Below are 18023 nucleotides of genomic sequence, written 5' to 3'. Positions count from 1 at the left end.
GAACACTAGCATGGTCTATACTGGAAACGACACAAACTTCAGATAATCAGCTTACAATAAAATCTGAGAATATACACTGGGGAATCCTTAACTCACAGTATAGAACTAAAGCTACACAATTCAAATCATAGATCCTTTTAGCAAAAGAATAGTTAAAAAGTAAATTATAGATAAATTTGATTTATAGCTAATATTATTTTGAGAAACCTTGAGTCAAAGTTATGGAAATGAAATAAAATTCTAGGAAGTCCATTGTATGGCTGTTTTTTTTTTAAAGTCTAGTTTAAAAACATTTAGCTAGATCACATTCAGTGCTGATAGTTTTGAAATAGAACTATAAAGGGTGAAGTTATATATAGATAATTTAGATTTCAATTTCTAGATATTTTATAAGAAATTTATATATGGTTGCCTTGGTTTGGGGTAAAGACAGAAAAATGAAAGAAATGAAGTAATTTACCTTCTAATTATTAATGAAATGCTTAAAAACATTTCTTTCAATATACTACAGAAAAAATATTATAAAACAATAGCAGCAGACGCATAATTAGAATATTGATCACAAAATATAACCCTCTGCAATAAGCACAGACTTACTTATTCTACCAGTTCTTTCCTCCAAAATTAAATACTTTTTCTTGATAAGTTTTTATGTATTTCTTCATAAAATGCCAATAATTCATGCATTTCTATTCAAATGGGTTGCAATTTGTTTAAAATTAGAATTGCAATTCAACTGAAGAAAGGGTATTTTGAAATCCTACGATTCTGTAAAACTAAACTTGGAGGTTTTTGCCTGACTTATTTTTAAAGTACAGGTATTGACCCTATAACAATGGAGCTAAATTACCTGGAGATACAGATAATCTGCAGGTGAGGAGGAACAAACGGGAGGTGAGCTTGAACCGTTTCCTGATTTGCCTCTTTAAAGCGCGGCCCGCGCCCGAGCTGTGTAGCTCACTTTTCCTAACGGTGGATAAGGCTGAAATGTGATCACACTACCACCCTCGAGTTCAGAGCGAGGGTTTGTTGAATTCCGCTTGTACTTCCCTAATCGTAGCCAGGCATCTGATAAATAGGAAATGAATCTTTACCCCAAAAGACTTCATTCACAGACGTTTTATCGCAAATATGCACCCACATACTTTGCATTCCAGAGCCAAGCGCTCAAATGGCAAATGAAGAGGGGGCTATAAATAGAAGGAAATGAGAGCAAGAGGGCCTGTGACCCTGGCCATCTAGTTGCCACCTCTGACCTCAATATAAGCAGCCACCAGGTCTCACAATGTTCACTTGAAACGATCGCATTAGGAAGGTAGGCACAAAAGGGGACAGCGCTTTCTAAGGTGGCCCAAGATGACAGTCTTTCCGTGCCACTCAGGTATGCCCGCCCGAGAATGGCACCCCTCAATGGAAAATCGGACTTACTCACCATATGAGGAAATTCCGTATGGCTGTCCCGGCTGTGGGTAGGTGGCGTAGGCTGTGGCTTGCTGCATTCCTGTGGTGAACTGTGTTTGCCCATATGCAGCCATAGTTTGTGAGGAAGGGGTAGGGAGAATATGTGGGTATGCTCTGCTATTTGTCAGAAATGACAGAAAATGAAAGCCCATGCATTAGATGGAAACATGCAAGGAAACCGATTCACAAGCATTTCACAAATTTCAGTTAGACTATCTCTGCAAGTACAAGTTCAAATGTAAGATACAAAGTGCTGAGAGATCTCCGTCTCCACCAATGAGGCCCAAAACAAATTTGCATAAATACATTAAAGTCTCTATGAAATGCACTTGAGTTTAAATTAAGATGTAACGTGGGCACGGGACATGACTGGAAATAAGGTACAAGACTACTCAGAAAAAGCTACTTATGGAGAGAAAATACATCTTACTTGGAAGGATAGATCTGTGGTGGGGAGAACTGGTGAGTGGGTCTTGGGCTGAAGCTGCTGCTCCCAATTGCTGAAAAAAAAAACAAGAAATGCACAATGATCAGAGCAAAAGACAAAATATGTATCAAGCAGGGATATAGTTTGAACTGTAGGTTGACCACAGAGACCTTTCTAACCTGTAGAAATAGAGCCGACCTAATAGAAAGTAAAACCATATTAAGAAACCTATAGGAACTGATGAAGTGGCTTTACGTTTAAATGAACTCTTAGAAAACATAGTCACCATCTTCTAAAACACCTGCCAGTGTGCTGTGATGGGCTTTTTGGTGGCAGAACACGAAGGGTACAAGGAGTCCTGGCTCCTGTTGGGAACGATGCGGAAAGGGGAGATGTGAAGTGGGATTTCAGGGCTGGGCAGGACCCAGAAGGTCACCTGGCCTATTGTTTCTGCTCAACGGGGAACACACACCTGGGGCTGGATTACCAAGAAACACGGTCTAGTCTTCTCCCCAGTGAGCGGAAATAGGGCAGGTCCTCATTTGCCTGCGCTGCTTTAGCAATATTTCTTGGTGAGAAGGCAGGCACTCCTCTAACTATCTAAATTTCTCAAGTGGCACGCTGAGCCTGCATTTTCTTGGCTGCGGTGGGTGTTCCTTTGCCTTCAGTTAGAGGTGCTCAACTTCAGTGTCCAAGTAAAAAGCTGTGGGGGGTTTTTTGTTTTTTTTTCAAAGGGAGCATTCAAGCAGAATTTTGTTTCCAAAAAGCACATACATTTAATTCATTATATCCCAGAAATGTACTAAATTCTTCTATCAAATGTTCTCTTACGTTCCTTTGAACAAAAGAAACACAAATCCATTTTTGCTAACAGCAGGCCCTAAAACGTTAGTTTTCAGCTTCTTTCGCTATACATAGGGCTATTTATCTGTCTATGTACATATATAACTATATACAGTTTAATTACATACAGACAGACATATATAATACATATTATATATGTAATGTATATAATATATATAATGTAATGTGTGTGTATATATATATAGTTTCCCTCAAACTCTATTCTCTGCCTGGCTCAAATGTATACTCTTTGATTCTTTGGGTAAATTATCACCAGATGTAATATGTTTATTTTCTTCTTCACTAATAATTCCTCTCTTCAGAGGTTCTATTATTTATTAACTGTAGTCTTCATTAAAACCCTTCTCAAGTTTTATATATTGTTCATGACATCACATCAGTACATTTATGCCTCTCAAATGTAATTTTCTAGCTCATGTTTGGGAGAACATTGGTGGCATTGAACTAGAGTCTCAAAATCTATGACTACCCCTTTCCTTGGAAAGCCAGCAGGCCCAACCCAGAGTGACAACAGAATAAATCTGGACTGGCACCCCTCCTTCTAGCTGCCAGACTTCAACCCTGTGGCCGTCACTGTGGCCGAGACAGGGTCCACACTGAAGAAATGGCTGGCTGACCCACTGATGTCCCTCTGTCCTCAGGCACATGTTGAGCACTGCTTTGTTCCAGGCATTGGCTAGGTCAGTGATGGTGAACCTTTTGAGCTCGGCGTGTCAGCATTTTGAAAAACCCTAACTTAACTGTGGTGCCGTGTCACATATAGAAATTTTTTGATATTTGCAACCATAGTAAAACCAAGACTTATATTTTTGATATTTATTTTATATATTTAAATGCCATTTCACAAAGAAAAATCAACGAAAAAAATGAATTCGCGTGTCACCTCTGACACTCGTGTCATAGGTTCGCCATCACTGGACTAGGTGCTACAGGTGCAAAGACAAGTTCTGCCTGTCACAGGCAGGGAGGGGGCACACAAATAGCCTTGGGAGGGTTAGTTCAATATTGCAGTTTAGAGAAGGGAGGGATTAGTGAGAGAACACCAGGACCACAAGGGACCAGCACTTGCCAAGGTCACCTGTGACTACAACCTTTTCTACTCCCGTTTTCTAAGCCTGAATAGAAGCCAAGGGCAAAGGAGATTTATCCCACAGAGTCCCTGCACAATCACAGTTACAGATAAATTTTTAAAAATAAGACTATTACCAAAAAAACTACACAAATGCCATCTGACGACGGAAACCACAGAAACCCCTTTTTATTCTTTTCTAGCTCTATCCCTGTGTTTTTCAAATTGTGAGTCAGGACCCATAAAAAGATCATAAACTCAACTTTATAGGTTACACCCAGCAATGTTTTGTTTCAAACAGAATAATAAAATAGAAGATACCAGGGTTATTACGCAGGGTATGAGAAGTTCTATGAGGCTCTGAATTAGATTAAACACATAGTCTATGTGTGTACACACGACAGAAGAGGTTTGAGAGGCTGCAGTGTGTGGTAATTGAACACATTCTGGAATCAGAATTAATTTCAGCTCCGATTTAAGTTCCGACTCTTCTATGTGGTCTTAGTCAAGTGATTTGATCCCTCTCGGCCTTGATATGTTCTCACGTAAAATGATGGCAATACTACTACCAGTAGGAGTGTTGTGAGGGCTAAATGAAATAATCAACATAAAGTGCATAATACAGTGTTTCTGTAATATGTTTACTTTCTCAGACACCCAGATAACCACTACCTTTGTCCCAAATTTGCCATTCCTTTTGTATTTTTACTTCCATTTAATGGACAGCATCACCTTCTGTTCAGCAAAATGCTCAAAAAGCAGGATTCTTTCCCCCATTTACATCTGGGGGTAGAAATGAAGTAACACATCCAAGTGACTAAATGAGAAAGTATTTCCGCCAGCCTGACTCTTTTCATCAAAACATACTATCTCTTGACAGCCTACAGAGAGACTAGAAACCTCAAAATCATCTCATTCCCCGCCCCCCTTCTATTTCATGACTCTCAAGTCACCCATCCCAAATCCAGAAATTGCCTGTTGACTTCCCTGCATCCTCCATCCCTTCCCTCCCTTCCCAGTTCAGGTTGTCAGTATGTCTCACCTGGACAACCGCAACTGCCCCCTAGCTTCTGTCCCTGTGTCCCACCCATCACCCGCTGAGTCCCACCACTGTCACTACAGTGATCTTTCTTTAATGGAAACTTCTTCATGATCATTCTCCAGCCTGCAGTCTGTCCACTGAGCTCACACTATCCCTAGGAAAAATTCCAAATCCTTGGCAGAGTACACGAAGAGCTGCAAGCTTCCACCCTCCCCTGGCTTAGTGTTCCATAGCCTCCCTGGATGTGAGGACGCCCCATCCGTGCCCTGAATTTTCATGTCATCTCAATTGCTCTTTATACCAGACCCTCTGCCTCGCAATGCCCTTCTCTCCTCTCCTGACTAACACTCACTGCTCTGTTGGGACTAAAACATCATTGTCTCTCTAGGATAATGGCTGCCTTCTCTTTACTTTCTTAAAATGCTATAAACAATGGCAATGCAGCACTCAACACATTGCCTCGCAGTCAGCATATATAGCCTATAGGTGTTGGATTTCTCTGCTAACCATGAGTTTCTGGGACCAAGTCCACTTACTCTGTCTCAGCACCTGATGGGGCCTGGCATGTGGTAAGTAATCAATAAACAATATTTGGCCCACCTGGCATGGCTCAGTGGTTGAGCATCGACCTATGAACCAGGTCAGGGCACATGCACAGGTTGTGGGCTTGATCCTAGTGTGGGGCGTACAGGAGGCAGCTGATCAATGATTTTCCCTCATCATGGATGTTTCTGTCTCTCTCTCCCTCTTCCTTCCTCTCTCTGCAATCAATAAAAATATATTTAAAAATAAAAAAATAAACAATGTGTTCAATGAGATTGTGAGATTTAGGTCATGAGCAAAGCAGATATTTTTAAAACCATAAAAACCATTGAAAAATGGTTAAATTTTTAAAAGTAATTTTATAAACATGCACAATAAACTTAACTCATCTCTTTGGCAAAAGAAACTGGGCTAAATAGTATTCTTGTGAAGTAAATGTGAATAAGAACCTGCAATGCTGCCCAAGTGTCTTGTTGCTACTTCCCTCACTTACATGGACGGAAAATTATTGAATATCTAATGCTGTATCTTTTGGGCTTTCTCGGAATCCAAATCCCTGCCATCTCTGTGTGGTCTGAAGTCAAGCATCTTCCATCATAAGCCTCAAGTATCTTATCCCCTTAATTGCTTAAAACACCCTTTAAAACGGTGATCTACGAATTCAGATGAATTTTAATTTTATGGAACTAGAATAACCTAAACAAAAAAGAATGTTCACAGCTCATCTATGAAAATAACTAAAATGGTTATCTTTCCATCAGCAAACTCCAAGCTCAACATGCTAGAGCCTTGGGAATTATGGACAGCTAATAACTTTCTGGTTTAGCACAGTTGTTTCGTGTTACTTTCCATTCTTTTTCCTACTTCTAATGTATAAATTGAAGAAGCGCCCCAAATCTTATTGTAGGAAGAACCCAGATAAATAATATTCACAAGTTTGAGAATCCACTGAAGAGGTCAATAGAAATTTCAAAATTAGCAAGTTCTCCGTTCGCAGCTCCCATCTCATTACTCAGCCAATCACATCCAAAGCCTAAAAGTATGTTTTGATTCTTCTCTTTCCCCCATACCCTTTTTCTTTATAAATTAAGTCAGCTCTGCCTTCAAAATATCTTCTAAATCTGGCAACTTCTCTCTTCCTGTTGACTACCACTGTCCAAATCGCCAACACTGTAGCCACCAGAGAATGGCAGGCAGGACATGTACACTCCCCCTGCCTCCCCTCCCTTCCCTCTCCTCCACTCCTTTTCCCTAACAGAATCCTGGCACATTTAATCCTGACTTGGTGGCTCTTCTAGGAAGGATGTGGCCTAACACAGCCCTCTTTCTTCTGACCAGGGAAAGGCTAACAACCCTGCTTCCATTACTCTCTGCCCACTCTTGTCCCATAGAGCATTTTCCATACAATAAACAGTGATCTCTTAAAAAGATAAATTAGATCATGTGACAACCACAACGCCCACCTCTCCATCTCCCAGCCCTGTTACCCTCCTATTACATTTAGATTGACTCAAACTTATTCCTTCATGTCACTAAGATCTCTGCTCAGATGCCCTCTCCCTGGACTGGCCTTCCCTATGAGACCTCCATCTGTTCTTCACTGTATTCTTTGATCTGCTATTGTTTTCTTCATAGCACTTTTCATTATGTTCCTACACTATCACTTTCCTATTTACTGTCTGTCTCTCCCACAAGAATGGAAGCTCCCTGAGGGCAGGGACCTTGTCTACTTTTTCACTGCTCCATTCCACTGTCTGGAATATTACCTGGCATATAGTAGGTGCTCAATACGTAATTATTGAATGGAGGAATCAGACCCCAAAAGTTATATCTTTTCACAAACATTTTTTTAAATTAAAATAAAAACATATTTGCCACACACAGTGACTTTTTTCCCCTCTAGAAGCATTTCTGTTTCTATTTCCAGGTTCCAATACCACCAGAAGTCAACTTTGTATGAGTAATATCATTGGCTGGCATTTTCTTTAACAAATTAATAACACATTTAGGCTTTATGGAAATGGCTGAAGCAGCAGGCAAGACATTTTGCAATCCCTTAAAAACACATTATTTTCAACCCCAATTGTTCTTAACATTTAAATCATTAAAATATTGCTTTTCATTCGTAAATAGTAAATGCCCGGAACATCACTATATTTTAAAAACTTAATAAACAACCCTGCAATTTTTCATTCAGCTACGTGCCTTGGAAAAACCAATCCTCTCCCCCAGTTCCTCAAACCAGGATATCTGGTGATTCTTCAGGAAGAGTGAGCCTCCTGCCTCTTTAACGCTTTAAGATGCTGGGGTTCCTTGGAGGTCAGATGTAGAGATAGGTATTACCAATGTCAGAATGGCTCTATTTCTTCTTTATCCTAGTTTTTTTCCTCAAGACACCCACCATAGTCAGGATGTAAATTTTTAAGCCATCATGGAGGAGGAAATAAAGAGTGGTAATCACAGAGGCAAAGACCATCTTGGTGTTAAATACCTAGAGAATGCTTTCAACAGCCTCTCCTTTCTCTTATAAACGCTAAGTCCCGCTCACAGCCACTCCAGCATGCCATGATTTTTGCATCTTTACTCAAGGAAGGAAGGAAGGAAAGAAGAAAGGGAGGGGAGAGGGAAGATAGAAGGAAAAAGAGAAAGAAAGAAAAGAAAGGTAAAGGATGTGAAAAGCATGTCCATCCCCATGGTGCTCCAAGCTTCCTATGCCTTGATCCAATCCCCTCGCTCACCTGATCCTTCCCTCTGTGTCCATCAGAGAATCAACCTGTGGAAAACGAGATGCTCTGCAGCTTCCTCAGTCTCCTCATCGAACTCTCCCTCCTCCTCCAGCTAAGCCCATGCTTTTCCTGCACATCTTTCCAAGCAGAGGCTGCTCATTCTCTCAGATTCCAGATACCACAAAGGCCTGATCATGTATCCTCACTGCTGCTTCTTCCAAACCATTGCTTTTCTGCTCAGCCATAAAACCCTCCCTTCCCTGAGATTTGTGACAACGTTCCCATGGTGACCCATCTCCTACACACTGCCTTGCGTTTATCAAAAATGTAGTGTTTTGACTGTGTCCTGACAAGACCCAACATTATCTTGGATTATGCATCCAACCCTTTCCTCATTCTATCTAACCCTCAACTCTAGCCTTTTATGTCAACCATCAAGCACAATACCGTATCCTGGACCTTTTCTTCATTCCACAACAGCAATGACCCAATCAGGTGTTTACTTAAGAAACATTGACTGACCATCGCGCATGTGCTTGACTCCATGCTGGCCTCTGGGACTATAAGTGTGAAAGGACAAATAGAACCCCTGTTCTCACAGGCTATAGTTTAGGAGGAGGAAGGGCCACGAAAACTAATTTTAAAAGTAGTGAGAAAGGCTGAGGAAGGGAAGCACAGAGAACCAGCTGCAGAAGCATGTGGTAGAACCCTCACTGGTTTTGAGATTAAGGAGGGAGTACCCTCTCTTTCCAGAATTTTCATTGTTTTGTTCCCATGTTACCTGTTCTCCAACCTCATCAAGAGATGCAGGACCCCTGTCCTTAATCTTCTTGCAACTAATTGTCCCTACCTTTTCATTCTTTCTATCTCTCCTGGATTCATAAATAATTATTATTTTTAAAATATATGTTTTTACTGATTTTTTTAAGAAAGAGAAGGGAGGAGAGAGAGAAACATTGATCTGTTGCCCCCAGCACATACGCCAACCAGGGAGTGTGCCCTGACTCAGAACTGGTGATGTTTCGGTGCATAGGACAATGCTTAACAAACTGAGCCACACCAGTCAGGGCAAAATAATTAATGGTACTTTAAACCATTCTTTTACTGGTCATTTTAATCCTCTTCTCTTCATGCCCTACCTGGAAAATCCTCAATCTTGGATCAAGACAATGTCTTTTCTGGGCAGCTAAGCCTCATAAAGAAAACCGCTCTGCCATAAAGGGTCCGCTCATTAGTTCCATCTTTGGACCTTTAACTCTACTGTCAATCCTCCTCTATGTTCCCAAGCAGCCTGTGCTTCTCCAGTCTCACAGCATTTATTTCAATCATCTCTACGTCTTCTAGCTCACAAGCCTATTACTACTCTCATTTTAAGTCAGAGGATAAAGTAGGAGCCTTCATTCATTCATTCATTCATTCACTCATTCATTCATGTATTCATTATTAAACCTAGCAAATATCTGAGTGCCAGGTACCAGTTCAGGTGTTGGGGACACAAATGAATGAAATACGACCAAGTCCCTGCCCCCACAAGCTTACATTTTGTTGGGGGCAGGGTGAGAGACCAACATAAACCTAATACATGGGTAAATGATATAGTTGACAAACAGTCTAAGTGTTATGGGGTGTGTGTGGTGGAGGAGGCTCAGTGTGTTAGAAAGACTGCAAGTCTGTAATGAGAGCTTTCCAACATGGACTAGAGTGATGAGGATGGGCTCATTCAGAAGGTGAGTTCTGAGCCCAGACTTAAAGATGGCAGTCCAGCCAGGAGGGCTGCCACTGCAAAGGTCCTGATTGGAAACACCTCTGTCACCTTCCCATACCCATTGGCATGTTGGAAGAATAGCACGGAGCAAGGGAGGCAGGCAGTAAGGTCTGATGGGGCATGTAGGCTATTGCAAGAACTCGGCTTTTAACTATGAACTGGAGCCACTGGAGAGGTAGAGCAGAGAAATCAGGCAGGAGTTCCCTCAATGTATTGCCCCCTCCTCCACTTCAAACTCACCTGCATTACTCTCCATTCACCTTTCCTGATATTTCCGTGGAACAGTTATTCCTTTTCCAGGATGATTCACTTCTGTTTGGGATTTAAGCCATCGGAGTCCCACCAAGGACTTCCTTCACCACCAATTATCCCCCTGTTTTGCCTATGTCTCGACCCTCCTCTACTTCTGGAAAGTTTTTTTGGGGGCAGCAAACACCCCCTGAACTTCTCAATGCCATCCTCAACTCTGTAGCCCCCTTTCTAATGACTACCTTCTCTCCTTCTCCTTTTACCATGTGTACTTGAAGGACATTTTTCTCTTCTGTGTCCACTTTCTCTTCTTATTCCTGAAACCATCCATCCATTCAATATACTTTATGAGCACATACTGTCTGTCAGGAACTATGTTGGAGACACAGAAATGGGGCCTCTAGGCCATTGGCACAAGGGGAACCGAAGTCCATCCATCCATCCATAGAAACTGCTACAGACTCACTCCACTAATGCTTCTCATTTTTCAATTTTTCATTTTGACATAATTTGACACTTGTAGAAAAGTTGGAAGAAAAGGGAAAAAACCTTCCAATACCCTTCACCCAAATCCCCCAAGTGCTAACATCTTATTAGATTAGCTTTATCTCTTCTCTTTCAGGTGTATATGTATACAATGTGTATTTCACATTTTTAGAGCTGCAATCTGTTGTCCTTTTAATAACACTTCAGTGTATCTTTCTTAAAAACAAGGAATCCCTTTACCACAATACCATTATCCACAACAGGAAAAATGATACAATACTATTACCCATACTTTCAAAAACTTATCCATTTACAGTAGGTGATTTTCAACTTTAAAATCATTACTTTTTAAATGTATATGTATTATACATATGCACTGGGAAGATTTTTTGAAAAAAACACACAAAAATAACAAAATACAAATTCTACTCCACCATCCAGAGAGCACCATCATTAATTTTTACAGGGTTCAACCCTGTAAACTCTCTGTACATATGAAATTCTTTCAGAATTTCCTTTCCAGATCTTTCTTGAGCTCCCACTTCTTCAGGTGGGTGTTACCTCACAATCAACACACTCCAAACTGAAGTCTCCACCCTTCTTTCTCAGTCTTCTCCTCTTACATCCCTCATTCTGAACTTCTCTCTCTGCCTCACCCATCCTGCATCCCCCATGCTCACTGGTCACGATGACCACAAATTCTATTTCATAATACATCTTAACCTGTCACCTTCCCACACCCACTGCCAGCACCTGACCTCAGGTCTCCAGTATTTCTTGCACAAATCAATGCAAGTATATATATATATATATATAACCAGTGTCTCCACTTCAGTTCACCATGCTCCCCTCCATCCAGCTGCAGCCATGATTCTGTATGTGACCATGATCATACAGCCCCTTCCTCTGATGCCTGCTATTGCACTCAGGACAAAACACAAACACCATGCAGGACTCTAGCCCTGCGCCCTCTGCAGCATGCCCCCACGGCTGGCTCCCACGGTACACCCAAGGATGCTGAACTATTAGCAGTCGCTCCACAGCCCGTGCCCCCACACCCTGGTCTCCTCCCACTGAATGCCCCAGGTCCACGTGTGCTTTGTTCCTACCTTTATTTTTCTTTCTTTCTTTCTCTTTCTTTTTAACCAGCTTAGAAAGTCTCCATGCCTCCACCCTGACCTCTTCCTTCCTAGAGTGGGGGTTGAGGCTGACCCGTTCCTTCATATAAAGTGGGAGTGGGGGCTGTCTCCTTCCTTCACAGAATATGGGTGTAGGGCCGAGCCCCTATATTCCTACTCTATTTTTAAGGCTGAGTGCAAGCATCTCCTCCAAGAAGCCTTCCCTGATCACCGCACCCCACCCAGTCTCTGCTGGGCTCTTCCTGGGTGTGCTTTGGAGTCCGAGGCTTCCCTCTGCCACTATCAAACTCTCCTGTGATGGCCTGGTCATTAGTTCAGCCCCTTAAGCCCCAAGCTGGGACCATTCTCATACATCTTTGTGTCCATAATAGCACAAAGCACATTGCTTGGCATAAGCCAAATCCTAGTGAGTGTTTTACAGAAGAACTAATGGGTACTGGTATCGTTAGTACAAAAGTTATGCATTTGCATTTTATTTTATATCTACATATAATTCCTTTGAATTGTGGTGTGTATTAAATAAATGATCCTGAGAGCTAGAGTAAATCAATCACAAATTTATAAAAGTATAGCATTTACTATTGAGAGGTTTAATAAATACAACAGGCAATATGAAAATGGTTAAACATTTAAGAATTACTTCTGATAGAAATAATTTTTCATTGAAATGGTCCAAGTTGGGCAATTTGGCAAATTTATAATCATATCCTCACAGTTGTTTTATTATCACAATCACTTCCTTATCAGCAATTTCACTATCACAGATGTGAAAGAGACTAAAAACTAACTTGGCTCAGTGGATAGAGCACCGGCCTGCGGACTGAAGGGTCCTAGGTTCGATTCTGGCCAAGGGCACATGCCTGGGTTGCGGGCTCGATCCCCAGTAGGGGGTATGCAGGAGGCAGCCGATCAATGATTCTCTCTCATCATTGATGTTTCTATCTCTCTATCCTTCTCCCTTCCTCTCTAAAATCAAAAAATATATATATTTTAAAAAAAATAAAAACTAACTTGAGGTTTACAAGCTGCTTTACAATCTGTGTAACTTAGGTCTATAATTGACCATGCAATTGCTTGAAGGAAGGCTCCTAAGTCTGCTTAGGGGGTATCAGAAGCTGACTTTCACCTACTGAAATCTGCAGGATTGGAAAAATTATAAAAATAAGACAAAAAGGGAAGGAGCCATGAACATAATAAAGATATTTTACAGAAGAAAGAAAAAACCCATTTTGATTTTATCTCCTTTGTAGGATACCAACGTTTCCCGCCAACACTTAAAAATATCAGAACTGCAAATATGTCGCTCTGAGAAAAGTTGTATTATTTATATGATATACATACAGATATATACCTTACCATACATATATACACATGCATATACATACTTGTATATATAAATAAACTGGGAAAAATAAATGTCTTGTATTAACGTTAAGAATCTAATACTTATTCCTTACCTGAACCTGAGAAATTGTCTAAAGACCCGTCTGCTGTTGTTGAAACTATTTCACTGCTGCTCATTGGCTCTGTTTTAACTACAAAAATAAATAACATATGTCATATATCTAATTAATAGTTATCTGTAAAGATACTACAGAAGAGATATCACATTCAAAATAGTCACATAGAAAATTATTTTCAAATTCAGTCTTTTTGTATTTAAATATAATTCAGATTAATATTCCTACTAGAATCTTCTTTTTAAAAAAACCCCAAACATTCTAATGTTATTTTCTCCCTAAGAAAACAATCTATTGCGACAAGTTACCCTTTAAAAGAAATGCTTTAAACTAAAAGTAGTTAAATTCATTTGTCCCTTACATATTTACTGAACTGCTTTATTTTTATTTTTTTAAATTGTTTTATTGCTTAAAGTATTACAAAGAGTATTATATATGTCTCCTTTATTTTCTCCCCTTGTGAACTGGTTTTTAATAAATAACTTATCTCAAAATTGACATAATGTGAATGTGAAATTACAATGGGTTTGTAGCCATGTGGCCAAACGGAGTCAAAATGATAGGCTAAAGAGACTTGAAGATGTGGGAACTACTGGCAGCAGGTTTTTAAGGTGCTCCAGGACAGGTTCCGGTGTGCACAAGTACACACACACTCTCTCTCAGTTATCCACCAGGGCTAGAAAACAGAGCGTTCAACTTAATGGATTATTATTACCATCCAGCCATAACTCACAGCCGATTCATCAGTATCGAAGGTACATTTAATATTTAAAAAAAACCACACTAAATGTAAATGAAGCAGAAATGCTTTCCATGTCAAAATAATACCAATAGCCGTCAGTTTGTGGAAAACATAGATGACCTTTGGGAAAGCTCCTTGGGGTGTAAAATAAAAACCTTTAGATTTATGTCACAGGTTCTCTAAGCCACCACTCTACTGAGACAGTGATGGTGTTACTGCACCCCTATCAAACAAATGGTCAGGCCACTGCAGAATACTAGCCATTTCCCTAGTTTCAGGTTATTTTAGAATGAGGAAATAGCATTAATACCTGTCCTAGTGAAATGCTATGTCAGAATTTGCCTAGCCTACTCTATGGAAGTTATTCGTCCCCATTAACAGGTTTTCAGAAAGAGTACAATAATTATTTAGGGACTACCTAAAAATTAATAATGTGCTTCCCAAAATGAAAGTCCTAACAAGAATATCAGGGGAGGCTTTTGTCACAAGGTAAACACATTCTGGGAAAGGATGATGGAGAAAATGTAGCTGTTCCTTCTCCCAACATTGTCAATCTCTTACAAATATCAGGCAAAGGCCTCATTCACCTGACCCCTTAACCCTCAGGGCCTTTGAAATGTTTGCTAATGCATACTGAGTAGTTTACAAATAGGCATTATAAATAGTTGCAGCAGAAAGTCACTTTCAAAAAATTTAAATATTTAGACTGTTTCTAAACAAAGTTGAAAAATAAAACCAGTGAGACTAATAGGAATCGCTCCAACTGCTTGTTTTAATGCAGACCAAACAATCGTGTAACTGAAGTTTTCACTTTTCCACCACTTGTTGGGGGTTAGAAGTCTTAGTTGATGCTAATAAATTCTGACATAAGCCTGTATTTCCCTTCTTTTTCACGCCTCCAGGCAACCTAATGTTCTTGCTCTTTGCAACCATCATGCGGCCATAGATTCAGGAAAGCGGATCGGCCTCTGCTGGTGCAGAGTCCCTAAGTTTCCTGCTCAGTAGCCCACATCCTGGCTTACCTTCCTCGAAAAGAACTCATACAATGAGTTATACGTAATAAACTCCCACAATGTACATATACAGCAAGAGCTGTTTTACTCTGTCCTGGACAGGTGACCACTGGAATTCTAGCTTGGAACCACTTACAACATGCCTAGCAAAAGATGAGAATTAGGCCCACAGGGTACAGTCATGTAAAATGCCTACTATGTGTCAGATTCTACAAGGATGTCCCAGAGCACAACTCACAGACTCCCTCGTTAGATATTTTCTTTTTTCACATGCAAAAACTTAAAACCAGAAGGTTGGGAATTTGCCCAAAGTCAGGAAGGGGCAAAAATGGAATTTAATTTTGGACATTTTTGGTTCCAAGGCTTGAAGAAATGGCAAAAAAAGTAGCACTTCCCAATAATAACTAGAGCTGCTCTATAACAGAGCAAGATGACTGAGGTGTCATGCCACTGTATTTATGAAGCATAATCATAACCAACTCTGTTTACTCCAAACAGATCTAAAGTATCTAATTGCACACTCCTCCAGTCACAGAGCCCGCAGGGCACTCCTCGCTGTGCTAGCAGGTTCACGCTTCCGGCCAGCGTCCTGGCTAGCAGATCTCAGGTAGATGCTGAGCTGCCTGGGAAGATGGGGAAGAATAAATTGTCCCTGGTGCGGGATGTTAGCCCAGATGACTTCTAAGTCTTTGCCAAAACTCCGGTCTAAAATTACTCTGTGAAAGCCGGACCACACCAAAACTTCTGCTCCTGTCCCCTAAAACCTACCGTGGCTCTGCTCCATATGACTGGCTTAATCAAATGTGGCTTTCACTCCCAAAAGACATGTTCAGTTATACTTGAAATCCATTCAGAACAGGCCAAAAGGATAGGAAGGAAAGGAAGAGGATCCTTTTTTCTCCTAGGCCCCAAGTCCATTGCCTTTTGCCATTGTTCAAATATGCCCCTCTATATACACGATGGAATAAAGACTCCCTTTCCTAATGAATCCAGTGTTAAAAGGCTCACTATTGAAGAGAAGAGGATGTACATAAGGTAACTATGCGGGTAGTGGTGATGCTATCAGGTGCTGTAATAGGACACCTGATCACCAGGGACCTGATGCTAAGGAGACTGGCGATTTATTGTGATGGTAAATAGTTTCTGAGTAAAAGCCAAAGGAACCGAGACCACTTCTGCCTTTGTTGCTGCCACGCACCCACCCACCAGAGTGTTAACAATACAAGAATAATCTCAGCCACCAAAACGTTCCCACCCCCCTAGCTTGCACCGCCACGGGTACCAACATGCTGTGGACAGAGCACCACTCCAAGGCTTTGAATTTAAAAACACCACACGCTGAATTTTTTTGGTCTTAGAGAGTTGAGCTACTGTCACATCTGTGAACAATTTTCCCATCTAAGCCACCTATCTGAAAAGGAGAAAAAATCCACGCACAATCTGTTCTCTAAATAACTATAGGACTCTTTTCTCTCCTTTACATGCCTTTAGTTTATTAGAAAAGGGTATTTTTTAAAATCTCTGTTACCCCCACTCAAGAGTCTATTTTTCTACCACCCCAAGTTTCCACCTGATGTTTCAGAATTCTCCTTGGTCCATTTAATATCCCTGATCCCCCCACCTCCTTCGCTAGGCCATGCACTCCAGGCCTGAGCTGTACTGTAAAACGGGACTCCCCAGAGGTACCAAGACTTCCATCTAACCAATGCCGTTGGGCTTTGGTTTTGGGCTCAGAGAATCCAGTTACTTTCTTGTAAGACTTTATGAAAGTTATTTGATCTCTTCAACCTTAATTATCTCATGAATAAAAACATTTTAATGATACTGACATTACAGGCATGCATAAGCCATAAAAATTTATGTAAAGTAGCTGGTCTGAAGCAGAAGCCGAATCTGTGTTTATCAGTGTCTTTAGGAGTAGAGGTATTCTATTTCTGCTGCTCTGAATGCCTTCTCTGGGGGAGTAAGTCCCAGGGGAAAAATACCAAATGAGGCCGTTAAAACATCAGCTTTGGAATTATCATCTGAATTTCAATCTAGCTTTGCTATTAACAGTGTAAACCTGGAAAAGTTATTCAACATCTACATGCCTGAGCTTCCTCCTCTGTAAGTGGGTAAATACATTCATAAAGACAATAAATGCTTATAAATAATTTAGCACTGTACGTGGTCATAGTCACTCTATCATGATAGTGTCTTTAATTAGAGAAATCAAAGTGTTTCCTATAGGGCAAAACCTATTATATTCACATTAAAGGTAAGCTTACGTTTAAAAAGCAAATTAGAAGGATCTAAGATTAAGTGACTTGTCTAACATCAACCATGAGGCCATGGCCTCAGGAGAGCCAAATTCAAATCCGGGTAACCTGGGTGTCACTTAAGAAGGCTGGACAAAATCACGATTGAGAAAACTTATACCTTTGCATTACAATCAGTACATATTCTTTCTGAAGAAACAGGCTAGCAGGGAATTGTAAGTATTCCAGTAGAAAATGTAGTCATCTCTCTTCGGCACTGTTTAAGGTAAGTATACTGTAACTCAGGGGTCCTCAAACTATAGCCCGCGGGCCACATGCAAATACAAATATTGTATTTGTTCCCGTTTTGTTTTTTAACTTCAAAATAAGATATGTGCAGTGTGCATAGGAATTTGTTCATAGTTTTTTTTTAAACTATAGTCCGGCCCTCCAACGGTCTGAGGGATAGTGAACTGGCCCCCTGTTTAAAAAGTTTGAGGAACCCTGCTGTCACTGGTCCATGGAAAAAAAGACACCTGCCCTAGCCAGTTCTGCTCAGTGGTTAGAGCATTGGCCCAAAGACTGCAGGATCTCAGGTTTGATTCCAGTCAAGGGCATGTACCTCGCTTACAGGCTCAATCCCTGGCCCCAGTCAGGGCATGTGCGGGAGGCAACCAATGGATGTCTCTCTCTCACACTGATGTTTTTCTCTGTCTCTCCCCCTCCTTTCCACTCTCTCTAATAATTAATGGAAAAAATATCCCTGGGTGAGAATTAACAACAACAATAACAAAAACATA

The 18023-nt window shown here is 40.7% G+C and overlaps 1 protein-coding gene across 14 annotated transcripts in view; it reads right to left on the bottom strand.

The window, feature by feature from the left end:
- EYA1 (EYA transcriptional coactivator and phosphatase 1) overlaps nt 1-18023 on the bottom strand; it is a 302957-nt gene that overhangs the window by 112747 nt on the left and 172187 nt on the right. For 6 of the 14 annotated variants that reach the window (XM_059672897.1, XM_059672895.1, XM_059672903.1 and 3 more), the window contains 3 exons: nt 13229-13306; nt 1892-1961; nt 1433-1578 (listed from right to left, as the gene is read on the bottom strand). In XM_059672897.1, the coding sequence (XP_059528880.1) occupies nt 1433-1578; nt 1892-1961; nt 13229-13306 (294 nt within the window). Of the gene's footprint in view, nt 1-1432; nt 1579-1891; nt 1962-13228; nt 13307-18023 lie in introns of those variants that run through there. The other 8 variants (XM_059672900.1, XM_059672908.1, XM_059672906.1 and 5 more) reach the window with 4 other exon arrangements.

Source organism: Myotis daubentonii, chromosome 17, assembly GCF_963259705.1.
Source record: "Myotis daubentonii chromosome 17, mMyoDau2.1, whole genome shotgun sequence".
NCBI classification, from domain to species: domain Eukaryota; kingdom Metazoa; phylum Chordata; class Mammalia; order Chiroptera; family Vespertilionidae; genus Myotis; species Myotis daubentonii.
Note: the sequence above shows the minus strand (reverse complement) of the source record. Positions and strands in the feature narration are given on the sequence as shown.